Raw genomic sequence first — 27,759 nt, 5'->3', positions numbered from 1 at the left:
CGTCTTCTACCTATTCCTTAAAACCAGCTAGTTTTGTAACATCCCCCCCCCCCCACCCCGTGCCATTAAATATTTGCCCTATTAAGAAAGAATTCGATTTTGCACAGTGGTTAGAATGAAGGTATATAAATCATTATTGCCCAAAAGACAGCACAGGCATCTAAGAGTGGAGACAAACCCCTCGCAGATCTGCAACAGGCCTGTGGGAACACGCGCATTTGGCAGGGAAGAGGGGGTGAAGCCGGAGGCAGTTTCCACTAATCTCTGAGAGATGATGTTGTTGTCTTACTGCTCATCTCTTCGCGTAACCACCGACCATCTGACGATAGTTTAGGGGAGGGTGACCTAGAAGACCCTGAACTCTGGCATCGAAGGCTCCATCTATGTCCACCGAGGTTCACGCCTCGTCTAGCGTCCCCTGGTGGCTACTACTCAACCACCCAGACAGTAAAGAATTTACCTTTTTCTTCCTTTTTCTGGTCCTATTAGATTTCTTGCTATGTTTCCAAATAGCTGTGAAGGTGTCTGAGGAGATCCGAGGAGTGACCGTAATTTTTAAGGGTGGTAGTTTACCTGAGCAAAGAGAGGAGAAGCGTAAGTGAGCAGAATGGCTCACACTGTGTAGGGTGCCTAAGAGCCCGGCAGGAGATTCGTCATTACGGTTGGCATCTGCAGAACTCCCTGACAGAGCATGGTGGAACTCTGCAATCCTAGGACTCCAGAGGCCGGAGGACCAGTCCTGGTGATGTAGCCAGCTCAAGGTCGCCCCGGGCTACAGAGACCCAGTCTCCAAAAAAAAAAAAAAAAAAAAAAAAAAAAAAAAAATCAGAACCAGAGGAAGAGAAGAAGATGGGGGAGAGATAATGGCAAAAGAAACTCCCTCTTTAGCAGATAAGAAAGTTAGTATGGTTTCATCAAAGGAGAATTTGAAATTCCCTTGTTGGTTTGCAAACGACATCAACGCGGAAGACACTAACAGAAAGAACGTTAGTTTTATAATCAAGTGTTGTTTTAGGTTTTAAAGCAGTGTCTTCAGGGCTAAATGACTAGTGATTCGCTCTGTGAAATCCAAGCGGCTAACCCTTTTTTGAGGACTCTTCACTGTGCTCAAACTAACAACCTAATTAAAGTGCTTTGTTAGAAACAGCGCATAAGGAGTCCGGCTCATGAAACAAATGCATTCAGGCTGTTCATGATGAACACTTAGACGAAACTTCAAAATCGCTGATTCCTTGAGCGTAGATTGCCTTCTAATGCCATTTAAACGACTACTTGCATTTCAGGTGGGCATTCCATAATCAGCCTCTCATTTATGTAAATTGAGCCATTTGCTAAGCAAGCGAGACATTTTCCATTCCAGAGAGCTACTGGGTGGAAATCATTTCCCATCAAGTCGCCGGGGGCTGTCTCTCATCACGCTCCCTGCAGTAATGGGGGAGACCGCCTGCAGCTCAGTAATGGTCTCTGCCAGGTAGAGTGGGAAGTGGCACCAGGAAAATCAAAGCGCAGTCGTGACCTGCCTTCTGCTTAGTGCACTTAAAGTGAGGTTTAACAGAATAATCCTGCTGAACTTCATCTCAGCTCTAATGGAACACGAAGTGGGTGTTCTGTTTCTCTAAAAGAAAAGGATAATTGAAAAGAAAAATCTTAGAATCATTTAATTGGTCATTAAACATGCATGACTTTAGTTGGAAATGGGGCAATGCAGCAGACTACGACAGCCCTGTGATTCTTTTTAAATCACTGCCAGCGAAGGAAAAATGCAGCCTCCGAGTCTTACTAAAGACCTGATGAAGACAGGAAGCCGCTGCCAGGGAGCTCTCCCCACTCAGCCTACCGTCACTCTCTGCAACACTAACGTTCATACTAATATCTCCTCATGGTTTACATCGAGCAACATTTCAAATGGCATTTCTTGCTCTCCCCGTAAGAGCAGTAAGAACAAATAAACTAATAGACCTGGAAGGAGGTGGGAGGTCCTTGGACTCCCCACAGGGCAGGGAACCCGGTCCGAGGAGAGAGGGGGAGTTGATTGGGGGAGGAGGAGGGATATGGGAGGCGGTGGCGGGGAAGAGACAGAAATCTTTAATAAATAAATAAATAATAAAAAAAGAAATTCTCTAAGATTTAAGAAAAGTATTTTAAATATCAATAAAAATAACAAGAGCCAAAAAAAAAAAGAAAGAAAAAGAAAAAGAAAAAAAAAAGGAGAGGCCAGGGATAGTCACCATTAATTGACCTCTCTTCTCTCACTTCACTCCAAAGGTTACAGGACCACAAGTCACTCAGGGCTGCCTGCCAGTTAGAGCCAAACCCCTCTTGAATGACTAATAAGTACACTGCGTTCCTTGTTCTCTCTCTCCCTCTTCTCTTTCTGTGTCTCCAAGGTATCATTATGTAGCCCAGGCTGACCTCGGACTTGAAAGGGTCCCGTGTCTGGCTGGCTCAGCTGTGTCTTAGGGCAGTGGCTACTTCAGTTCTACAGTCAGTTTCTGTACAAACCACATTAGGTTGAGCTGAGAGGAGAACAGAGAACAGGAGAAACTTTCTTGGTGAGTAAGAAAGGAAAAAGAAGGGCTAGAGAGATGGCTCAGAGGTTAAGAGCACTGGCTGCTCTTCCAGAGGTGCTGAGTTCAGTTCCCAGCAACTGCATGGTGGCTCACAACCACCTGTAACGAGATCTGGTGCCCTCTTCTGGTGTGCAGACAGAATACTGTATACATAATAAATAAATCCTTTTTTAAAAAAAGGAAGGAAAGAGAAGACAGAAAAAGCAAAAGTGATAGAGAAAAAGATATTAAACAAACAAACAACAACAACAATTAAAAAAAAAAACCATCCAGGCTGGGAATATGCTGCAAGCATAAGCTACTTCAGAGACAGAATTATCTCGACACTGGCCTAGAAAGACAAAGGAAAACCATCACTCAGAGGCTCACAGGGGACACACAACATTGTAAAAGTTCTTGAGGTTTGCACAAGTCTCTTGGCATGTTGACCCAATGGAGGCTAGCCTTCATTCAACACACACACACACACACACACACACACACACACGACTCATTGCACAGTTCAGATTTGTCTTAAACAATGGGGCAGTTGCGACTAGTTCGGGGCCGGGGAGATGAAACCCGACCTGTCTTCCTGGCTCTCAGGGCTCCCAGGATGTCCGCTGCAGCCGTTTCTCCCAGGACATTGTTTCCAAGGTCGAGTTCCCTTAAGTGAGGGGAGTATTTGATCAGGCTGCATAGAGAAAACAATGAAACAAAACGGCTTCGCACCTTGTGTGGCTCACGGTCTCTCAGAGAAAGTCAGTTCAGAATTTCAGAGAACACCCCTTCTCTTCAGGCTCCTCAGCCTCCCTGCCCCTTTCCAAGTTGATGTGATGGCCCTGCTTGAGACTGGAGAGGTGTTGAGCCCGCTTGTTGAACCTGGATGAGCCTCTCTACTTTGGAAGAGTCTGCTTCTCTTAGGAAAGCCAATGCAAGCTTTTCCCACCATAAATCTTTCTTTTATTCATTTACTTTAAAAAGGCTCCATGTGCCGGGCAGTGGTGGTGCATGTCTTTAATCCCAGCACTCTGGAGGCAGAGGCAGGTGGATCTCCGTGAGTTCGAGACCAGCATGGTCTACAGAGTGAGTTCCAGGACAGGCTCAAAAGGTACATAGAGAAACTCTGTCTTGAAAAACAAACAAACAAAAAGCTTCCATGTAAGACTTCTTAGTCATTTATATATTATATACCAGAAAAATATCAAAATATTTGAGAGATTGACCATGGCTTGATGACTTTTAGAATGTCAAATAAATAATAACTCTTACCTGGTGATTTTTTAATGTAATTTAATTTATTTATTTTGGATAGGGTCTCTCTGTGTAGCCCTGGCTTGCCTAGAACTTGCCATGTAGACCAGGCTGGCCTCAAACTCACAGAAATTTACCTGCCTCTGCCTCCCAAGTACTGGGATTAATTTCACATAAAATTAAGAAAGGCAAGCTGTTGTGGGATATTTGTATACTCTATGAAGATATTTTGCTGTGATTTGGTGTAATAAAAATATAAACAGCTAATAGCTAGGCAGAAGGTATAGCGGAATTTCTGGGGAGAGAAAGGAAGAGGAGGAGGAATTTAGGCACATGGGAGATGCCAGGAGACACGGAGAGGAAACGGGAGGTGCAAGATGGAAGAGAGGTAACACCACATAATAGAATTCATATAGATTCATATAAATGGGTTAATTTAAGTTATAAGAGCTAGTTAGGAATAAGCCCAAGCTATAGGCTGAGTTTTCATAATTAATAATAAGTCTCTGTGTCATTATTTGTGAGCTGGCAGACCAAAGAAAAACCCAACTACAGCAAGCCTTGGGTCTGGAGAGATGGCTCAGCGGGTAAGAGCACTGACTGCTTTTCTAAAGGACCTTGGTTCAGTTCCCAGTAACTGCATAGCAGCTCACAGCCGTCTGTAACTCCACTTCCAGGGCATCTGACACCCTCACACAGACATACATGCATGCAAAACACTAACGAACATTAAATACAAATAAATTATTTTAAAAAGGCCAGCTTTAGAATAACAATTTTAAAATCAGATGAATTAGCTTTATGAGAACAAAACCACTGTACTTTGGTCCTGCCTAAGGACTCTAGGCCCAACTTATAAGACCGGTAGAGACCAGGAATGTTCAGGGTGGTGTGACCAGTGCATTTTCCTTATCTCTTGGTTGGTTATTGAGAATTCTTGGCCTGGCAGTGTTCTGCTGGCTGGTTTTGTGGAGGTGGCATTGAGGCAAAGACCTGGACTTCTGGTCAGCTCTGCCCTTTCGTTGACCATGGGCAAGGCATGTGCCCTCATGGGTCTCACTTTCCATATCTGCAAAACTAGCCAGAAAGGGGCTTTGTGGTCTTTTTTATGAGGTTGCAGTGAAGACAGAATGATTCTTTCCTGAGTACATGTTAGTCTCAGCACAGCAGGGACTCAAGGAAAGTTAATTCATGGTCTCTGGCTCAGAAGTAAATTATGATGTGATTATCAAGAGATCAGTCCCACATCATCATCACATAGAGGGGCTTGAACTTTCACGTAGGTCACTGCTGGCTTTGTGGTCTCATTGGCTCTGCTGCTCAATGCCCACACTTTCCACTGATTCAGCAGCCAGAGCTGAAGCCGTCGGCCTATGCTTATCAAAGATCTCAAGGAAGCATCTGCCTAGGAGTTGAACAGTTTCAGCTCCCAGATCTGTCCATGTTCCTCAGACAAGATGGGTAAGAACAGGGAACCACAGCTGGAGGGATGGCTCAGTGGTTAGAGCACTTTTTGCTCTTGCCGAGGACCCAGGTTCAGTTCCCAGCTCCCACATGGTAGCTCACATAGACTTGTTCTGGGTAATCTAATCCTTCCTCTGGTCTCCAAGGATACCGGGTCATATGTGGTGCATATACGTGCAGGTAAAACATCTGTACACATAAAAATAAACGAATCTAAAAAGAACTAAAAGGTAAAGGAAGGGGTGCTGCCAGGGAAAGGAGACCTACGGGAGAGGAAGGGATGCCGAAGACCGACTTGATAACTCAGTTCTGTGTCTGTGACGTTTGGGGAGCTGAGCCTCACTGGTGTTGCTGTGCCTTGGCCACCACCAGGGCCATCCCCAGACTTGAAGGCTTCTGCCCTACAGAATTGCCCCCCAGAGGCTTCAGTTTCCTGCCCAGTGCTGAACCCAGAAGCCTGGACGTAGAGGGGACTTCATTTGCTCAACTGGCCAGAGGCGCTGCCTCCTTCCCTCCTATTTGGACAAAGGAGGAGCGAGATCCCTGAACGCGGCTTAGCTCTTTGCATAAATGATTTATTTAACTTCTGTCTCCTGTGTTAGACACTACTAACATTCCACAGGAGGGAATCAAAGCCCTGGAATCCACGATAAGCAGACAAAGGGGGTAAGAAGGGAGAAAAGTGAACCTAAGAGCAGTAAGAGTAAAGAAAACTTAGGCCAGGTAGTGGTGGCGCACGCCTTTAATCCCAGCACTCGGGAGGCAGGTGGATCTCTGTGAGTTTGAGGCTAGCCTGGTCTACAAAGCAAGCTCCTGAACAGTTAGAGCTACACAGAGAAAGCCTGTCTCAAAAAACAAAACAAACAAACAAACAACAACAAAAAACAAAAAGAAAACGAAACAAACAAAAATTAAAGAAAACCAAGAGCCGATTCTCTGAGATCAGTAACATTGATAAGTTTCTAACCAAATATATAAGAAGAAAGAGAAAACACAATGACCAATGTCAATAAAAAAGATGTTTCCACAGCACCTACAGTTTCTTTTCTTTTCTTTCTTTCTTTCTTTTTTTTTTTTTTGGTTTTTTTTTTCGAGACAGGGTTTCTCTGTGGCTTTGGAGCCTGTCCTGAAACTAGCTCTGTAGACCAGGCTGGCCTCGAACTCACAGAGATCCGCCTGCCTCTGCCTCCCGAGTGCTGGGATTAAAGGCGTGCGCCACCACTGCCCGGCTGTACCTACAGTTTCTAAAAGGACAATAAAGAAATATGAATAACTTTATTCTAATATATTTGACAATGTATATAAATACATTCTTTGAAAGAAACAAACTAGAATATGTCGGGCAAAATCCCTCAAAGCCAGAAGAGCCTTATACTAAATGTTTGGTTGGTTGGTTGGTTCAGTGTAGGGAGTTAAATCGAGGCACACAAGACCCTGGGTTTAACCTAACATATACTGCTTTGAAAAATGAGTTTTGGTTGAACTAAGTGTGGTGGCAGATGCCTGTAACCCCAGTGTTCAGGAGGCTGAGGCAGAAAGGCCATGAATTTGAGGCCAGCACAGGCAGCATAGTGAGACTTGTATAAAAAATCACAAAACCCCCTGCTGAGAAAGCGCCAGGCGTCAAGGGCTTCTGATCCCAAGCAGGCAAATGTATTATATAGAATGAGAGTGTGAATCCGCGAAGCTCATGGATGTAAACACAAAAATCCTGAACACGTCTTCAGCAGTTTACCTCAGCAATATATTAAGTTCAAAAAGATACCGAAATAGAAATTATTGATGTAGTTATCTGGGAAAGGGCAGCGCTGATCGCCAGCTGGGAAGCCTTGCCATCCTTCTTGAGTAAGGAAGGAGGAACCTCTTTCTGCCGAGATAAAAACTGCTACCCATCAGCCTTCAGGTTCTGACGTCAGCCGTGCCCAGCGATCTTGGCCGCCAGTGGTGCTGTGGCCATGAGACAGTGCTGCCCAGAGCCCTTTTTTACCCTGCAGTTCCTGCAGTGGTTGCAAGCCCTGCCAATGATTGGTCAGCTTAAGGTGTGGGTTCAGTAGAGATGGATGGGAGAATGCCTCGGGTTGTCAAAATAAGCAAGACAAGGAAACAGTGCTTTCTAGAAGCTTCTGAGAATTTTAGTTCCATCTTTTGCTTTAAGAGTCCAGGGTGGGTAGCTTCCTAACCAAATATAGGAATGTGTGCTCCAAGCAAGCTGCCCTTCCTCCTCATGACATCAGTCAGGGTTTGAGTTATATCCTGACCTTAGCAGTAGAGGATGGTCTAAGTCTTGCCTCCTCTATTGCCCCAACTGCCACGCTTTTCATATGAGGCTCCTTGTGAGGTTCCTGAGGGGCACAAGTACTGAGACCAGGACTGGTAAGTGCCCCTCTCCGAGCTGAGAAGCCACACAAGAATTGCTGAAAAGCTGTGATAAGCTGTCTGGTTTGGCTTCGTCCCTTTAGTTTTAGAGAGTGAATGAATTCAAAGCTCTTACTGCTCCCCACCGTGTTAAAGTTCTAGTGAGTTCCAGCAATTGCTCTCCCTCTACTCCTGTCCCGTCGATGCTGTTATCTGCCAGATGCAGCATCACTACCCAAGGACCAGCTTCCATCAGGCGGTTAACTTTTTTCCTGATTCCTGTAAGAAAAATCAGAACACCTGTATTATTTTTAGATGATAGCTCCCCTATTTATTACCAGCTAAGCCAATTTTCCAACAGAGTTTGCACATACTGGATTTCTGAATAGACTTATTTCACAACACAGTCAATGAATAGAATATATGTGATTTTGGGAGTCCTGGTTTTGTATTTGTTCCATGTCATCCTTTACAACAGAGGCCCCAGACTGCATGACAGACAATCCCATCTCGGAATCAGATCGTCACTGTTAATCTCCTAAAGAGGAAAATTATCTGCTAACCCTGGGGAGTCAACAGTTTTTATTGGAAGGGGCTTAGCTCATTATAGAGGTCTGAGAAGCAGTCATTTTCAAGCTTTGGGTTCTAGGAAACATCAGAAGGAGAAAAGACCGCCTGCCTCAGTGACTCGCGACGGCATCACTGAGGGCCGGAGTCCTGCGTCTGGTTCACCCTCATTATTGGCCTGCTGAGGTCTCTCAGAGTTCACCGTCAGGGCCACCAAGGGGCACAGCATACACATTTAATTCACCCCAGTTCAATCTTAGGAGTTTGAGAAAGAAGAAAACATGAAGAGAAAACAGCCATCAGCAAAAGTCAGGCTCATCCACTCAGCCAGGAGAGGTGGGAAACCGGAACCACTGCTCCCCAAGCTAGAGTGCTCCCTGAGGCCTTCCCGAGCTCAGTATTCCGTGAACTGCTTCAGATGGGACTGGACTGAAGGGTAAATGGCTTGATTTAAAGCAGGGAAGAGCCAGCGGGGTGACTCAGAAGGCAAAGGCACTTATTGCCAAACTTAATACCATGCACTATTGGTTTTGACTATAATGCCTTGATTCCACTCATGAACATGAATGGAGTATGATTTTTCATTTATAAAAATTTTTCACAAATCTAAAATGCCTTTGAGAGTGGAGTACCTGCCCTGACGAGGTGGACACTGACCACACCGGTTCTCATTTCTTTCTCCTAATTTCCACACACCAGAAAGTAGCAAATGGTAAAACCTGAGCCATCCTCAGCCAGGGATGAGGACTAAAGGCCAAATTCCTATATAGATGCTCAGCTTTGCAAGGAGAGTCACTGTCAGGCATCCAGCACCCTGCTGTATCAGCTCGGTGTAAATTGTGCCTTTGGAGAGGGAGCCTGCTCGGCCTGTGATTGACTGGGTATAGCTGGCATCCCCATGGGCAAACTGTCTCAACTGCTCCCAAACTGGCATCAAGGAGTAATGAAAACATCACTTTTTGCCCACAACAAATGGACCAGATTGGAAGATGGACCTCTCATGAGATTCATAAACTTGCAAAGAAGGCAGGAAGACAGCGGCCGCTCAGGTGCTGGTCTGGGGCTTTAACCAAAGCAACACCAAGCTCTTCTTTCAGGGAGGAAAACAAGTCCTGAGGATACAGATGAGGACACGCTCAGCCCCTGGTCATCCTTGATCTGCCCCAGCTGCACTCACTCTAATCTATTTTTACTCCTTTTTTTAAAAAAATTATTATTAGTTTAAAACCAAGCCAGGTGTGGGATGAAGAGATGACTCAGCAGTTGAGATCACTCGCTGTTGTTCCAGAGGCCCTGGGTTCCATTTTCATCACAAATATCTACAGTTCCAGCTCCAGGGGATCCAATACTTTTTTTCTGGCCCTTCTGGGCACCAAGCATCCACATGGAGCATAGACAAAAATACCCATATACACACACAAAAAAATAAACAGACGGGTTCTCTAACAATAACTGTCTGAACGCACTTTTCTGTCATGGAGAACCTGGGTCCAAAACTACACAGAGAAACCCTGTCTCAAAAAACCAAAACCAACCAACCAACCAACCAAACAAACAAAATGACCTGTGGCGCCTATAAAGTACCTAAACATCTCTGAGCCTCATTATAAGAGAGGCCGTTAACCCATCTCCTGGCATCGTTCTGAGGGGCGACAAGTAGCATTTTCAATGACCAGTTGTGAAAGACCATAGTGCATGGCACACAGTGGTGCCTTGCTTCCTGGTGTCATTTTTGACTTCCCTGAATTCCTAAAACACTGCATGCAAGCAACCTGGTAACTTATTAACAAGTGTCCCCCTACCAAAGGGTCTGACATTTATTTCAGACATTGGCACACCTAACCTGGAAGCCACTCTGCAGATGGATCCAGGTCTACCCAGCCGAATGAGTTTCCGTCTTCCTGGTGGCCCATTCTCTCTGTCTTGGAGAACTGCCCAAGATCAACAGCTCAGTTCCACTGTGCTCCTGTCCCACTCTGAAACCATAACCTCGGCATTCAGGAAGCAGAACAGGAGAATCAGGAGTTCAAGGCCATCCTCAGTTAATAATGAGTTCAAGGCTCTCCTGGGATACTTAAGAATTGTCTCAAAAAACCAAATACAAATCAACCAAACAAATAAACAACAAAGCAAACAACAACAAGACTCAAAAACAAAATCCCTGAAACTCCAAACAAACAAATACTCAAAACCACCTGGCAATCGCCTGTCACTAGAAGCCAGCCTTGAGTGCTGTTCCCACTTCGGTTCTGGCCTGTGTTCTCTGCTCCCTGTCTGGCTGCTGTGTGTGAAAATATGCCCCACACTCCTTCGGCTGTGTGTTTCCCACTAGGATGGACTGTGACCTCTCTGAAACTTGAGTCAGAATAAGCCCTTCCTCCGTGAATGGCTTCTGTCAGATGTTGTCATAGCAATGAGGCAGGGGCCTATTTCTCATGGGTGGGGTGTGTGTGGGGGGCTGAGACAGCTTCATCTTCTCCCTCACCCTCTGGTCTCCTTTGGTCCAGCAGGACAGGTGGCACCACACATTCTGTAGACACCAGAGCCTGCAGTGCTTATCTGTAGACACCAGGCCTTCCTTGAGGTAGAATTTTTTTTTTTTCCTGGTTGAGACAGGTTTTCTCTGTTTAACAATCCTAGCTATCCTGGAACTAGCTCTGTAGACCAGGCTAGCCTCGAACTCACAGAGATCCGCCTGCCCCTGCCTCCTGAGTGCTGGGATTAAAGGCCTGTGCCACCACCGCCTGGCTACAATTCTTTTAAAGTTGTTTAGATATAACATCCTCCCACTGATAACGGACACATGCAATTTCCCATGTACCACCCCATTTTATGAAAGTGAACTTCATCTGCTCGATGATGGGACTCCAGAAAACAGAATGTGAAGAGAGCTGGCTGGTTCACACCGAGGGTCCTGGGACTCCAGAAAACAGAATGTGAAGAGAGTTGGCTGGTTCACACCGAGGGTCCTGGGACTCCAGAAAACAGAATGTGAAGAGAGTTGGCTGGTTCACACCGAGGGTCCTGATCCCTTCTGTAGAGGTTTCCAGTCTATGATCAGCTGTCTCTAGCATGAAATCACGAGTACAGTGACTTCAAGATTGTAACTGGTAGCTTCCTGTTTTTGAATTAATACAGCTTTTGAAGATTACATCTTGACTCTTAAAGTGGGCTCTTGCATTCCTTACTGCCACTGGTATTTCTGTGGGCTGTGGCTTTGATATCAACAATAGTGCCTTATTTGGAGAACTGAACCTGACTTGGCCAGCTTGCTACTGGAGTCAAGTTCTGATCTCATCAGGATGGAGGAAGGACTATTGCCCCTGTTCATACAGCTAAGTCACAGGCTGACCCTTCTCATCCTCAGTCCTCCAGAATTTAAACAGCCCTGAGGACTGCTACACTGGCTATACTGTGTAGCTTCAGCTGGGGAAAGAATAGGCTCCAAGACACTCCTTGCTTCCCACTGTATCTTCTGGGACTGTGAGGGGTGTTGAGGTGACAAGGCAGGACCAGCAGAATGGCTCAGGAGAACCTTGCTATCTTCAGGTGGCTATTCCTCACGACCATTTTGTGACTCCTGGCCTTTACCATCCCCTGCTGCTGCATAGTTGGTGACCGGGCTGTAGAAAAGCTGGGCGTCACCTGTTTGAAGGCTGACCAACCTCTAAACTCTTGTACACAACCTCGTGTAGACAGAGCCTGGGTCTCAGAGCTGGATCCACAGAGGCTGGATGAACCTGAGCAGCCCAGCAGGATGGGCTTGGCCTGCTTGTTCTGAGGTTCCCAAGGCACAGAAGGGGCATCAGAGAGCCCCACTCTGCTCTCTCATCTTCTTCACTGAGCAAAATAAACCAAGAGAGGCAGTCAATGTTTTCATGTTTAAAGAATTGGTTCCCAGTGATCTCTCTGGACCAGCAGCCTCAGCCTTTCCTCAGGGTCCCACAGGATGGCACCCACAGGATGGTGCCCAAACTCTCAGGATCGAACAGCACTGGTTTAATGATTCTGTGTTCAGTGGTGCAACCAATGCAGAATGGCCGGGACAGGCATGTGTATAATTGCAGGTAGCCACATAGGATACTGTGTACAACTGCAGGTAGCCACATAGGATACTGAGCTCCGCCATCAAACTATAGACAGCCACCCAATGTCAGTTGTCTCGTTTTTGTGGTTATCACTGTAAATGTTCTCAGGACTCCAAATAAGAGGAGAGTCGGGGGAAGGACCAGGCTTCTGAGTGGCGCTTGGCCTCAGAAGGTACTGTGGGGATGGCTATCCAAGCAGCAGGCCAAAAACTTCCTTCCACAATGGGTGTGCATGAAAATATTTTGGCTGTTTCCAATCAGGACCAAATGGAAACCACCTGTCCTCCTCACCCAGGAGCAGGGCACAATCAGCTCCTCTCAGCCCCTCACTTTGAAACAGGTAGAGTCCTACGAAAGACCAGATTCTCTCCCCCAACCCCCATGACTGTTAAGCAGTTGTCCAATGTGAGAAGAGAAGGTTTTCTTTTTAGATGTAGCCTTGGCTAACCTATGACCCTCTATACAGACCAGGCTAACCTTGAACTCATATAACTCAATTCCCCTGTGCCTCATGAGACTTGTGGCATTATGTCCTGCCTTTGGAAAGGTGTTTTGAAGTTTTGTTATCCCTGAAAACACACACACACACACACACACACACACACACACACACACACACAATGAAAATTGTTCCATTGAGTTCAGGCTGAGGAGATTAATGGCCTCAATTGTCTCCTGGGTCAAATCCAAACCCTTGTCTTGGCTTGTAGGTCCCTTAATGTAGTCCATTCCCTCAGAAGGGCCAGTCTCCTGCCTGCGTCCTCTTGTCTTGGCCAAACTTGTGGGCTCCTGGATGGTACTGGGAAGGCCTTTCCTACTTACGTCCTTCCTTGTCCGAGTTCTTTCTTGTTCCCACCCTAGGTCATCTTGCCCCCAAAGCTTTTTCTCTGATCCCAACTCTGGAGCAGAATGCCCTTCTGCTGCTCCAGAGAACACACCAAAGGCCACTTCTTTAGACTTGGAAACGTTGACTGCCTTCTCTATTAGCATTACCAAATGGGAAAACGGCATCCAAGACACACAGTAGAACAGGGCCTGAAATGCCTTCATGCTTTATAATCTCCCCCACTTCTCTCTCTTACCCCAAGGTCTCCTATAGCCCGGGTTTGCCTCAAACTTTGTTTTGTAGCTGAAGATAACCTTGACCTCCTCAATCATCCTCCTTCTGTCCTTCCAGCCAATGAGAAGAGGGGCATGTACCCGGCTTTACATTTTCATGCGGCTTTTGGACAACAAGAGTCTGTAATTTTCTAATGTAGCCGTATTTCACAGAAAAGGCTTAACGATAATTCAAGGGCAGAAAAAAAACGACCACACAAGAACAGATTAAAATTGAAGAAGGAAAGAGGCCAAGGAGATTAGGTTCCTCTTAAACAGCTGGTTGTTTTCCCCACAAAGGCAAAACACAAACCACCGAATGCTCAAACCACAGCAGTACAGGCTGCACCACGAGAACTTCCCAAAGGCTGTTTCATGACACACCCAGCAGCTCCCCTGCTCTGCGTCCTTAGAACTTTAATGCATTAGTGCCTGCAGAGGAGCCTGTAGGGCCCAATCTGCCCTCTGCAGGGTGGGATGCTGAGAGCTAGGCAGGGTAGGAGCGCAGGAGCAGGGGCTGCAGCAACATGGTGAACTTCAGTCCTTGGGAGGCTCCTGGGGTAGTAAATCCCACTCGAGTTCCGTTTCTTTCTCTTTCTGTCTCCCTCCCCCTTGATCCCCTTCCCCCTCCTTCGCCCTATTTCTGCCACTTCCCATCTCTCCCAAAGCCCCTTCACCGTTACCCTGGTTCTAACTCTGAGTAACCAGGATTCTGAGGCCTTGCTGGCAGCTCCTAGAAGAACTGTTCCAAACCATGCTCCTCTGGAATGTTGACTGTGCCATAATGAATTTCTCTGGCAGGCATGGCAAAACTGTTGATGGGTGTTTTGTGTGAGGTCACAAGACATTGAATCTGCTTGTTCTCCATTGGATTTGAAGTCTTTGTTTGGGATAATTATGCACCAGGAACACACAGGGAGTGAGTTAGAAGGTGAAGGGAGTGGAAAGAATAATTGAAACGACAACCAAAATACCTCTTTCCCCTTTTTTCCTCCGGGAGGTACTTTTCATTGTTATAGCTTCGGAAGATTTTGCAATCTGGCTCAAAGTCAAGCTTCCGCCTCCACACACTGGTTATAAAAAAGAAAAAAAGACAAAACAATGGTGCAGGGTCAGAGTCAAGGAAATGATTTTCAGCATCTTCTGATATTGGTGATTGTTTGGGTTTGTTTTATGGACACTTCCTGCAAGGGTATTTCTCTTGGGAGAGAATTAGCAGAACAGCATCAGAATCGCTTAGGTTCTGTTGTTTGTATTTCCCTGCTGCAAAGCTAGAGGTTAACATGCAACCCAGGAGAGCCAAGTGGGGCTCCCAGAGTCATCCTGCGGTTGCTGGTGACTCCCTCAGCCACAGCTGCTTTCGATAACCGTGGCCCCACCTTCCTGAGATTGCTAAGGACAGTTATGGAGGCATACATTTTGTTGGCATGCATTAAGAACTGTGTAGGAGTTGGGCTGTGGTGGCCCATGCCTTTAAAGGCCACACGCGGGAGGCAGAGGCAGGTGAATCGCTGCGTTCCAGGCCAGGCTGGTCTACAGAGAAACGCTTACTCAAAAGCCCGTGAAGACATGGCTGCCCTGGAGAAGGATTATGAGGAGGTTGGTGTGGATTCTGTTGAAGGAGAGGGTGAGGAAGAAGGAGAGGAATACTAATCTGTTCTTTCAGCCCCTGAATCATGTCCAACTCCCAGAACTTCAGCTTCAACGCCAGCTGACAGTCATTGATGCTTTCATGTTACCATTGTTTTGTGATCATGTCTTTTCCATGTGTCCCTGTATGGTTTCCATGATGTCTCAAAGTAAAAGCTTTAAAGAAAAAAAAAAAAAAAAGCTGGCAAAAGGTGGTGGCACACACCTCTAATCCCAGCCCTTGGGAGTTAGAGGCAGGTGGATCTGTGAGTTCAAGGAAGGCCAAGCTGGTCTACAGAGTGAGTTCCAGAACAGTAAGGGCATGCACACACATCCTCTCATGACTGCCTATATGAATATTGAAAACTTATTATACTGTAAAGTACGTTTTGTTTATTTATTGTTGTTGTTTTTATGAGACAGGGTTTTTTCTGTGTAGCCCTGGATGTTTTGGAACTCACTCTGTAGACCAGGCTGGCCTCAAACTCACTCACAGAGATTCGCCTGCCTCTGCCTTCCCAGTGCTGATGTCAGGTATATTTTTTTTTTTGGTTTTTCGAGACAGGGTTTCTCTGTAGCTTTGGTGCCTTTCCCGGAACTAGCTCTTGTAGACCAGGCTGGCCTCGAACTCCCAGAGATCTGCCTGCCTCTGCCTCCCGAGTGCTGAGATTAAAGGCGTGCACCACCACTGCCCGGCCTGTCAGGTACATTTTAAAGTTAATATTTAAAATTTTCAATATAACTTTAAGATTTTTTTCAAAAGTAGAGACTCCCAGCATATGGCAAATATGCCAGGAAATAAAATGAAGTCTGTTATGTCGTTCCCTTCAGTGGGTCAGATCCAAACTCCCAGCAGTCTGCTGCCCGGACCACTCACGAAACTCTCTGCAAGTGCAAGCCAGCATAAGCTCTTGCAGTCAAGGGCTTTCCTTTATTCTTCCTCTCTCATGCCGGTCCTGGGGTTAGAACCTAGGCCTCACACATGCCAGGCAAACTCTACCCCCCTTCTTATACACAGGCGCGTGCACACACACACACACACACACAGAGTCACACATGATTTCACGTACTCTAGGCTAGACTCAAACTCTTCCGTAGTTTTGGGTGGACCCAGGACTTTGTGTGTGCTCAGTTAGCATCCTACTAGAGGAGCTGCCTCTCTAGCCCTTGGCTGACACCTTGATCTTGGATTTTACCCTCTAGAACTGTGAGAGATTAATGATTAATTTTCTCTTGTTTAGCCAGCAAGCCTGTGGGATTTTGCTATGGCCACCTGAGCAAACTAACGCAGAGGAATGGAGAGTGGCTGAAGCAACAGGTTGAGCTGGATGAAGAGCAAGGCTCAGGAGAACGGAAGTGGCAGCCTAGGGGAGGAGGGGGCCTAGAAAAGCCCTTGAGCGTGTGCGGGGGTGGGGGTGGTGGGGGTGGTGGTGGGGGGGTGGTGGTGGTGGTTCTGTTGTTGTTGCTGAGATCCTGAATACAAGACATGTGTTGCATTTCCGGGCCATCCTGAGCTGCTGGGAGGACAGCAGCTGCAGACACTGTCTGCCACCTTCTCTGACCTGGGGTTTTTTGTTTTTGTTTCTGTTTTATTTTAGTTTTTTGCCTCTTTGGCAAAACAGTTCCAGAACTTTTATCTGATTTTTTAAAATTGCTTTTTTTGTTGTTGTTGCCGGTGTATGTAGATTTCACTTATTTATTTAAAGATAGGGTTTTACTATATAGCCCTGGCTGGCCTGGAACTCATTATATAAACTAGGTAGGCCTTGAACTTACAGACATCTGCTTGCCGCTGCCTCCTAAGGACTAGGATTAAAGGCGTGTGCCACCATGTATAGCTATTCTTTTTAAAATCATGTTTTGTTTGTTTATCTAGTGTCTATGTCTGCGAGTGTGTGCATGAACGCATGTGTGCATGCGTGTGAATCCATGCATGCATGTGCGTGTGGTATGTGTGAGTTCTGTCAGTCAGAAGACAACTTGCCAGTCTCTTTACACCATGTTCCAGGCTCTGCAGCAGGTGCCATTACTGCCGAGCCACCTTGCTGGCCCCTAAGACTTTCAATATTAAATTGCAGGTGCTGAAGGTCAGGACAGAGACACCTCCAGAAGGTCTCCAGTGAGCACTAAGAAGCCACCGGCTTACAAAGCAGAATCCTCTCTTCAGGAACCAACAGGGGCAGCCTAGAAGTGGTACCCAGGGCTCACCTTGGGGAAGCAGAGGGAGATTTCCAGTGTGAGGTGATGCCGAGGCGGGCTGGTCCTTCCCCTGTATCTCTGCATATTCTGCTATGGGTCTGAGGAGGGCCAGGGTCCCAGAACACTGCAGATCATTTCCATCCAGATGCAACTCGCTGGGGAAGAGGGCAGAAAGCATTGCTCCTTGGCTGTCAGGCTCACTTCAACTTTGAATTTAAAATCCTTCTCCGACAGGACATAACAAGCCATAAATGACATAACATAGTCAGTGGATACTCACAGTAAACATACACTACACCATGTCACCAAAGCTGGCCATGCCAGTGTCACAAACCATGCCCTCAGCAGATACCCTTGGTTCTCAAAGGCCTTTTCTCCTCAGGGTAAGAAAAATAAAGGGTGTGTGTGTGGGGGGGGGGGTGTGCTAGGGAAATAGCTTAGTAAGTGAAGTGCTTGCCAAGCGAGCGTGAGGACCCACGTTCAGTCTCTAGAACCCAGAGAAAAACACTGGACACTGGGCCGTGGGATGACCGAGTGGGTAAAGCGCTTGCTATGAAACCAAGAGGGCCTGAGTTCAAATCCCCAGCACTCCCTTAAAAGCCAGGCATACCCCAAATACTTGTGATCCCAGCATTGGGGGGTGGAGGTTAGAGACCATTGGGTCCCTGGAACTTTCTGTTAAGTGAGAGACCTTGTCTCAAAAAGTAGAGAGTGGGAGAGAGGAATCCTTTGATGGACTCTGACCTCCAGATGTGCCTGTGTGTGCGTGCATGCACACACACACACACACACACACACACGATACAAACAAAATAGAGATAAATTTCTAATGAAATTTAGAGAAAAACAACAGCACAGGACATGGTGGTGTGGTTGTTATCCCAGGGTTGAAAGGGGAGGGACAGGCGCATCCCTGGAGCTCTCTGCGTTCAGCCTATTTGGTGAGCTTCAAGCCGGTGAGAGACCCCGATTCGAAAACCAGAGGAGAGCGCTTGAGGAACGAACGGCAGCTGACGAAGCTGACCTCTGGGCTCCATGTGCACATGTGTGTGCACCTTCACAAACATACACACGTAGGTTGGGGGCGGGGAGCAAATCCAGCCACTAGGATGCAGGGTGCAATGAGGCAGGTGAGCAAGGGCCCGGGGACAGCTCACCAAACGGCACTCTGGCTGATGACAGAGCCCAGCCTCTGCCCACTCTGAGGCCCGAGGCCACAGTAGCGCAGACTGAGGCCTTGGAGCCTGTGGTTGTTTTCCAGGCCCGAGAAGATACTCTCAAGTTCTTTATTTCCAAACCTGAAAAGACAGAACAGACCACATGGTTTTTAAACTGTATCACAGGCCAAGGGGGACACTGTGGTTAGTCATGGCAGGGAAATAAAGCACGAAGAGGTGTGAACCTTTTGCTGGTGTTGTTATTCCCACCCTGACTGTCAGTGAAGGTGCTTAAACTCCTGCTCTCAGAAGTTGCTTCGTCCCTTCCTTGCACCTCAGTGAAGACTGGCCTGTCACCCAAGGAGCCATGCTTTCCCTGACTGAACACGGACCATGTCTGGGGCATCTTCTATGACATTCAGAGTTTCTACCTTGCACTGTGTATAGTGAAGAGCCTGTCTGCTCTACCACTCTGAAGACGCTTTGAATGCCAGCATCACCTTGTTTGCATCTCTCCTCCTCCTCCTCTTCTTCTTTTCTTCTTTCTTCTTCTCTTTTATATTACGTCCTTTTCTCTCCTCCCAGTTCCTCCATCCACCATATCCCCTCTCTCCAAGATCCACTCCTCCTCCTCCTTTCTCTTCAGAAGAGGACAGGCCTCCCAGGGATATTAACTAAACTTGGCATATCAAGTTATAATAAAACTAGGAATTTACTCTCATATTAAGGCTGGATGAGGCAACCTAGTAGGAGGAAAAGGGTCCCCAAAGCAGGCAACAGAGCGACAGTTCCTGCTCCCACGGTTAGGAGTCCCACAGGAACACTAAGCTACACAACCGTAACATATATGCTGAGAACATATGTCACACCCATACAGGCTCCCTGATTGTTGTTCCATCTCTGTGAGCCCCTATGGGCTCCGGGTAGTTGATTCTGTGGGTCATGTTGGTATCTTTCTTATTGATATCTTTTTTGGTATCTGTCTTAGGGTTTCTTCTATTGCTGTAATAAAATACCATGACCAAAGCAACTTGGGGAGAAAAGGACTCGTTTAATCTTAACAGCCCATAGTCCATCATCCAGGGAAGTTAGGGTAGGAACTAATCCAGAGGCTGTGGAGAAACACTGCTTCCTGGCTTGTTCCTCATGGCTTGCTCAGCTTTCTTTCTTTCTTTCTTTCTTTCTTTCTTTCTTTCTCTCTTTCTTTCTTTCTCTCTTTCTTTCTTTCTTTCCTTAGTTTTTTTCAAGACAGGGTTTCTCTGTAGTTTTGGAGCCTGTAGACTAGGCTGGCCTCGAACTCACAGAGATCTGCCTGCCTCTGTCTCCCGAGTGCTGGGATTAATACCCAAGACCACTTTCTCAGGAATGGTGTCATTCATGACTGATGTGGAGACTGGGCCCTCCCACATCAATCACTGATAAAGAGCACTACAGGCATTTCCTCAGTTAAGATTCTCTTCCCAAATGACCCTGTCTGCGTCAAGGTGACAAAACTGGCCTGCACAGCATCTTTATTTTTATATCTTCCTTAGCACCTAGCTCTGTATCCTACACACGGTCACCTTCAACAAACATTTGCTAAAGGAACAAAGGGGAACACTACCATTCACTTGGGCACAGGAGGAGGAGGATTCTCTTTCTTGTCTCGAGGAGGCTCAAGAACCTGGGTGTGAGGTCCTACCCCACCCCCCATCCTCCAGCTGTCACCGTCTCCAGCCCAGCCTGCCACAGCTCCACCTTCAGCCTTACTTGCAGTAATCGAGGGCCAGGAAATACAAACTGCTGAACTGCAAAGCTTTCCCCAGTCGCCCCAGGGACCACAGATCCATCTTGCAGTTAATGATCTCCAAGGTGGTAACCGGGCAGGCGGTGTGCCCCTTCGACTCCAGAAACAAAGCCTGGGAGATTGAAAAACACTTCCATCAGGACAACCGGTGTGCTCCGCGGTCTCATGTATTCCCAAGCCAAGCCTATGAAGGACCTCAACATTTTTGCCTCCAAGATGTTTTTCTACATCTTGTAGCATGAAAATAAGGAGTTTTCCATTTTAAAAAACAAAGCTTCATTGAGGAATCCTATGAGAAACACGAAGCCCTGTGATGAGATACACTGCTCGTGTTGTGGGCTAAACAGTACTTGACTATTACTGCCCCATTGTATACTGAAGTGCTAACCCAGGCCTCTCGGAAGGCTGCATCATGGATTTAGGCGCCTGTGTTATGATGAGATCTTGAGATGATCCCTAACTTGATTTGACTAGTGTCCTCACAAGAAGAGGACCCTAAGAAGACACAGGAAGAAAACCTTGCTGACCCCTGGATTTTAGACTTCAACTTCCAGAAGTAGCAGTTGCTTCAGCCACACAGCCGATGATGCTGACAGCCTCTTCAGATGACGGCGGATGTCAGTTTTTAAAAACTAGTTACTCTCAGTGAGGGAGGGACGCATGCCTGCTATGCTGTGGATGTGGAGGTCAGAAAATGACGTGGTGGAGTGGATTCTCTTTTCATTTTTGCATAGGTCCTGGGACTGGAACGCAGGCTTGCCCAGCGAGTGCCTTTACCCCACTGAGCCAGCTTGCCAGGTCTGGATTTGTCAAAAGAATTTTTTTTTTTTTAACTTGTTGGCGTGTATGTTGGAGTTGGTGCTCTCCTCCCTTCTTTATGTAGCTTAAGCAGCAAGTGCTTTACCTGCCAAGGCATCTCACTGGCCAGAGATGTTGATTTCTTTTTTTTTTTAATTTCTTATGTATATAGTGTTCTGGGCACCAGATCTCATTATAGATGGGTGTGTGTCATCATGTGGTTGCTGGGAATTGAACTCAGGACCTCCGGAACAGCAGTCAGTTCCCTTAACCTCTGAGCCATCTCTCCAGCCCGAGATGTTGATTTCTTAACGAGGAAACACAGCCTCCTGTGCCTGTGCTCTTTTCAATAGAGGTATGGTGTGTGACCCTGCCCCCCTGGCATGAGATAAAAACCCTAAGAATGTCTTTGTCGTTCCCAGGCCCAGGCGTCCTCATTCCAAGGCCTGCTCAGAAGTGGACTGTGCAGCTGCTATGGGAGCTGCTGCTGGACTGGGCTGTACACAAGCGTCTACGGTCCCCACAGCATCTGCTCCAGAGTGGAGAGGTCCACAGACAGGTCATTTTGTGGTAGCCAAGGATACCAGTGATGGTTAAATCCCTGCCTGAAAGAAAAGAGCATTTAAAGCCTCCAGTCATGAGGCTTGCATGAGCTGCTTTTCAGCCATTACAACCAGCAGAGAACACTCGTTCAGCTCAGAACAGAAACCTTGAGAGGGCTTGGGTGGATTCGGAAGGCTAAGGGCCTTTTAAGGTAGTGACATATGGATCAGATCTAGGGTTTCCAACTATGTCTTGGCTGAGATTGCAAAGCTGAGCCATAGCCACAGGGCCAGTGCTAACTCTGCATGACGTGCGATCTCCCCCACCTGCTAGCTAGAGTGGGCTGAGCTTCCAGCCTGTGTCCTAGTTACGGTTACTAGGGCTGTGCTGAAACACCTTGACCGAAAGCAACTTGGGAGAGAAGATTTACTTGGCTTATGTTTCTACCTCACAGTCCATCAGTGACGGAAGTCAGGGCAGGAATCTGGAGAGCTGCTGCCTCCTGCCTTGCTCCTCATGGCATGCTTAACCTGCTTTCTTATAGACCAGAAGCCCAGGGATGCCACCTCCCACAATGGGCTGGACCATCAACCACTATTTAAGAAAATGTCTTACAGGTTTGCCTACAGCCCCATCTTATGAGGCAGTTTTTGAATTGAGGTTTCTTCCTTTCAGGGGATTCCAGCCTGTGTCAAGTTGACATAAAATTAGTCAGCATAGGCTGAAAGTGGTGGTGAGAAGGGAGCTGAGAGTTCCAGAAAGCTACCAGGAGCTGAGGGCTCCAACATCCAAAACTCAGAGCTATACTCCTAGCAGGTGGTGGTGAAGCTTCAGAGCCCCCGTGTAAATCTAAAACAAGCCACATCTACAAAAAGTGAGCTGTTAGGATGGAGAGACGCTAAGAGTGGGAGAGGAGAAGCTGTGAGAAGCCACAGGTGGGAGCCGAGGGCAGAAGCCAGAGTCTGAGTGAGCTCACAGTCTGATGCTGAAAGTCGGAGGCTGTAACTGGCGGCTCAGTGATGCCCTGGAAGCCCAGAGCAGTAGTCTCTGCCATTAGCGTCCAGAGCAGTCGGCCTCTAGCTTTGAAAGGTGGAGCCATAGGTCCCTAGTTCTCAAGGCTTAGAGATGTGAACCTCTCAATTTGGAGGCCCTAGCCAGGTGTGGCGGCTCACACCTTTAAAACCAGCACTTGGAGAGGCAGAGGCAGGTAGATGCCTTTGGATTTGAAGCCAGCCTGGTCTACATAGTAAGTTCTGGAATGGTCGGGGTGCTGGAGAGAGATCCTGTCTTAAAAATAAAAAGCAAAAAACTGCTACCCACCACCACCAACAGCACAAACAAAACAAGAGAGAGGGAGAATAAACGTTGGAATCGAGATACTGCAATATAGTCTTCCAACGTAGCTGTTGTGTATGGACCCTCTCTCAGTGTGGGAAGTTCAGCGGCTTCATATCCTCTCTGACTTGGTAATGGGCGTCTATTTCACTGTTTCTGTGGCCTTGCGGTGGTAGCTGTTGTGTTGTTCTGTCTGCATTCCCTCTGACTTCGTGTTGTCAATCATCTTCCTTCTCACCGGCTTTGATTCTTTCTCCCCCTCGCTTCCTCCTCAGTGCAGGGAAACGAACATGAGGGACTTCTTTCCTAAAGGTGCTGCTAGAGTTTTTTCCTCCCTCCCTCCCTCCCTCCCTCCCTCCCTCCCTCCCTCCCTTTCTTCTTTCCTTCATCTCTCCCTTGCCCAATGGCAAACTTTTCAATTTTCTTTCTGGGTTTTGCTTTGTTGACACAGGGTCACGCTATATAGCTCGGGATAGCCTGGAACTTGTTATGTAAACCAGACTGACCTGGAAGTCACAGGGAACTTCCTGCCTCTGCCTCCTAAGTACTGGGATTGAAGGTGTGTGCCATGACACCCAGCTTCTTGATCATGTTTCTAAGTTCCTCAACTACCCTCTTTTAAATGAAATATCGCAGGGGCACCTCCACCTCTGCCCTTCTTTGAATCGTGTGAGGTTGTGCATGTACGCATGTGCACATGTGTGTTTAGCTTATCTAGTTCTCAGCGAGAGTTCATCTTAATTATCTGATTCGCCTTTTCCGGAAGTGAAAATCTTCTTATTTGCAATAAAGGAAGTTCAATTTCTAATGCAGGTTAATCAAAAATTGTTTATATGTAGAATGACGGTTAAAATGATTGAACATGGGTGATTCTTGGCAACAGAATGAGAGTGAAAGTCTGATTTACAGAATCATACTTATGTAGGCAACATGCATGCACACTACTACAAGACAGCATGCATGCATATTGCTACAAGACAGCATGCATGCATATTGCTACAAGACAGCATGCATGCATATTGCTACAAGACAGCATGCATGCACATTGCTACAAGACAGCATGCATGCACCTTGCTACAAGACAGCATGCATGCACATTGCTACAAGACAGCATGCATGCACATTGCTACAAGACAGCATGCATGCACATTGCTACAAGACAGCATGCATGCATATTGCTACAAGACAGCATGCATGCATATTGCTACAAGACAGCATGCATGCATATTGCTACAAGACAGCATGCATGCACATTGCTACAAGACAGCATGCATGCATATTGCTACAAGACAGCATGCATGAATATTGCTACAAGACAGCATGCATGCATATTGCTACAAGACAGCATGCATGCATATTGCTACAAGACAGCATGCATGCATATTGCTACAAGACAGCATGCATGCACATTGCTACAAGACAGCATGCATGCACATTGCTACAAGACAGCATGCATGCACATTGCTACAAGACAGCATGCATGCACATTGCTACAAGACAGCATGCATGCATATTGCTACAAGACAACATGCATGCATATTGCTACAAGACAGCATGCATGCATATTGCTACAAGACAACATACATGCATATTGCTACAAGACAACATGCATGCATATTGCTACAAGACAACATACATGAATATTGCTACAAGACAGCATGCATGAATATTGCTACAAGACAGCATGCATGAATATTGCTACAAGACAGCATGCATGCATATTGCTACAAGACAGCATGCATGAATATTGCTACAAGACAACATGCATGAATATTGCTACAAGGGTCAGTGTATGCATGGTGGTTGCACAGCTACCTCGGGCAGATCCCACCTAGGAAGCAGGTGGGGAAAAGAGGTGACTGAAGCTTTGGCTATTATATTGGTCAGTATTTGCTCATTCTATTCATTTAAAAGAGTATATTATAGGGCTGGAGAGATGGCAGAGTGGTTAAAAGCACTTGTTGCTCTTGCAGAAAACTTGGGTTCAATTCCCAGCACGTACATGGCAGATCTCATCCATCTGTAACTACAGTTCTAGGGGCTCCAACAGGGGTCCATGTGGAGCACATACATGCTGGCAGGTGAAACATTCATGCACATAAAGTTAAATAAGTAAATTCTTTTTTTTTTTTTTTTTTTGGTCTTTTTGAGACAGGGTTTCTCTGTAGCTTTGGAGCCTGTCCTGGAACTAGCTCTTGTAGATCAGGCTGGTCTTGAACTCACAAAGATCCTCCTGCCTCTGCCTCCCGAGCGCTGGGATTAAAGGCATGCGCCACCATCCCCCAGCGTTAAGTAAGTAAATTCTTAAAAAAATTAGTCTGGGGCTGGAGATGTGGCTCAGCAGTTAAGAGTACTGGCTGCTCTTGCAGAGGTTCTGAATTCGATTCCCAATAACCACGTGGTGTCTCACAACCATTCATAATGAGATCTGACGCCCTCTTCTGACCTGCAGGTACACATGCAGACAGAACAATGCATACATAGTAAATAAATAAATATTAATCTAAAAGGAGTATATTACAATTGGGAGGTGGATTTATGGATATTAGTTCTGTCACTTTCCATATTTTCTTTAAAAAGTGAAACTTACTGGGTGGTGGTGGCAAACACCTTTAATCTCAGCACTCAGGAGGCAGAGGCAGGAGGATTTCTGAGTTTAAGGTCAGTCTAGTCTACAGAGTTGGAGGACCACCAGGGCTACACAGAGAAACTCTGCCTCAAAGAAAAACAAGTGGAACTTACTTAAAATTTATTTAAAACTTATTTAAGATAAGGAACTCATTTAAAATGTTTGAAGAATCTCGCTAAAACTATGTTTTTAAGAAAGAAAATCTTGCAGAATATCAATGAGTCAGAAATAAAATAAACTACATCTGGAATACAGGATGTTGCAAGCTTGGTTTTGATCTTAAGGGTTGAAGAAACTCAAAAGCACACTCACGAGCCTGGCGATCTCCGGGTTGGTCAGCTGAAGGCCCCAGACGCAGAGTTCCCTCCCCAGCATGTAGCGCTCATCCCGAATTGCCATGAGCAAAGGCTCCAAGGAAACAGGCGGGTGTTTCGCTGTGGCGTCACCAGCTCTCACGAGCGTAAACTGGAGTGGAAGAACAGTACAGGTGGCCGTCAACAAGAGACACCCGCGCATCTGGGTGTGTGGGGAAGGAATGGCGCCACCAGAAGACTGGACGACTGCTTGAGGGACGACCTGTGTAGCGGGACGGTGGTGGCCCAGCTGATGGCATTCCTGCCATGGACAAGCTCACGGTTCTGTCGGTCAGCGTTACTGCCCACTATTAGGTCACAAAACCAATTTAGCTTTGTACAGCCAGCTTTTTCTTTTTCTCTTAGGAACATTGGATTGCATCTTATATGGCAAGGATAAGAATGGCTGATTCATAAGGTATTTATTTATTTATTATTTTTAAAAAAGATTTATTTATTTATTTATTATGTATACAACATTCTGCCTCCATGTATGCCTGCAGGCCAGAAGAGGGCGCCAGATCTCATTACAGATGGTTGTGAGCCACCATGTGGTTTCTGGGAATTGAACTCACGACCTCTGGAAGAGCAGCCAGTGCTCTTAACCACTGAACCATCTCTCCAGCCCAGGTTTTTATTTAAGACTTATCTATTCTAATTTTATGTGTCTGCGTGTTCTGACTGTGTGTGTGTGTCTGTGAGCATGTGTGCAGTGCCCTGGGAGGCTGGAAGAGGGCGTCAGATTTCCTGGAACTGGAGTTAATAGGAGCCTCCACGTTGGTGCTGGGAACCAATCTTGGCACTCTGTTCAAGCAGCAAGGTTGTTTTGTTTTTGAGACAGGGTTTCTCTGTGTAGCCCTGGCTGTCCTGGACTTACTCTGTAGAACAGGCTGGCCTTGAACTCAGAGATCCGTGTTGAAATACGGAGCGGCAGGGCTGTGTCCCCAGCACCCGGCCGCTCACATGGCTAGCTCTAGCTTATGCCCCGAAATAATTACACGGAAACTGTATTCTTTTAAACACTGCTTGGCCCATTTCTATCTAGCCTCTTCTAGGCTAACTCTTGCACCTGGACTAGCCCATTTCTTATCATCTCTGTAGCGCTGGTCTTACCGGAAAGATTCTAGCCTACGTCCATCCTGGGTTAGAGCTTCATCGCGTGCATCTTCCCCGGAGCGGGGAGCATGGCGTCTCTCTGAGGCGTCTGCTCCCGAGAAGAGAGCTATGGAGTCTGAGCTCACTTCCTCTTCCTCCCAGCACTCTGTTCTGTTTACTCCACCTACCTATGTTCTAACCAATAAAATGGGCCAAGGCAGTTCCTTTATTAGCCAATGACCTTCCTCCATCAGATCCGACTACCTCTGCCTGCCGAGTGCTGGGATTAGTCTGCGCCACCACCACCCAGCTGTACACATGAATTTTTAAAAGAATGGTTGTGGGAAGCCCCTCACTGGAACAGGGGCTGAAAAAAAGAAGGGACTAGAAAATCCCAGAGGGCCGATGAGGTTGGCAGAGAGGATAGAGGGAAGGAGGGTACACCTCAGGGGGGCCAGAGTCAGGAAAGAGGGGGGCTTAAAGAGGAACTCCTGAATCCCCCCACAAACACATTCTGGCTGTCAAAGAGGGGCAGGTGCATGGTTTGGGGGAGGGGGCAGAACAGTGGCCAGGCCCTCGGTCTCCAATGAGCAAAGCTGTGTACGTCACTCCGTTGGGCAGTGCCGAGTTGGTGGCGAGTCAGCTTTGGACTGAACCCCAGGGACCGATCCCCCACTCACCTTCCTGAGGATCTGCTCTCTGTCAATGCTGTTCTTCAGGTCCCTTTGGATGGTGGGACACAGGGACGTCCCAGACTGCGCGCAGTGCTTCTGGTATGTCTTCAGGAACTGCTGAAGAACGGGAACCACCGAGGGAGGAGCCCCTTGGGGTTTTTCTTTTCTTTTCTTTGCTCTTGGCAT

The 27,759-nt window shown here is 46.8% G+C and overlaps 1 protein-coding gene across 1 annotated transcript; it reads right to left on the bottom strand.

The window, feature by feature from the left end:
* Positions 1–397: 397 nt before the first annotated feature.
* On the bottom strand, positions 398–27,759 carry LOC121464209. The gene is made up of 9 exons (XM_041676933.1): positions 27,580–27,759; positions 25,764–25,916; positions 20,110–20,258; positions 18,361–18,501; positions 17,213–17,358; positions 14,350–14,445; positions 7,769–7,901; positions 3,137–3,243; positions 398–573 (listed from the first exon to the last, which is right to left on the bottom strand). Exons 1-9 carry the CDS (start codon positions 27,757–27,759, stop codon positions 398–400), a joined length of 1,281 nt encoding a protein of 426 aa, XP_041532867.1.

Source organism: Microtus oregoni, unplaced genomic scaffold, assembly GCF_018167655.1.
Source record: "Microtus oregoni isolate MIOR12 unplaced genomic scaffold, Mior012 000028F_ref0000031, whole genome shotgun sequence".
Classification (NCBI taxonomy): Eukaryota; Metazoa; Chordata; class Mammalia; order Rodentia; family Cricetidae; genus Microtus; species Microtus oregoni.
The sequence above is the reverse complement of the archived record's forward strand: the minus strand, read 5'-3'. Positions and strand labels throughout refer to the sequence as shown.

Excerpts from the sequence above, each read along its gene's own strand:
- LOC121464209 (XM_041676933.1), bottom strand. The coding sequence starts at position 27,759 with ATGCCAAGAGCAAAGAAAAGAAAAGAAAAACCCCAAGGGGCTCCTCCC. Across the intron at positions 20,259-25,763 it reads ACCCGGAGATCGCCAGGCTC|GCTTTGTTTCTGGAGTCGAA; the intron begins GTGAGTGTGCTT and ends TCAATCTCCCAG. Across the intron at positions 14,446-17,212 it reads TCTCCCTCTGCTTCCCCAAG|TGTGTGGAGGCGGAAGCTTG; the intron begins GTGAGCCCTGGG and ends TTTTATAACCAG.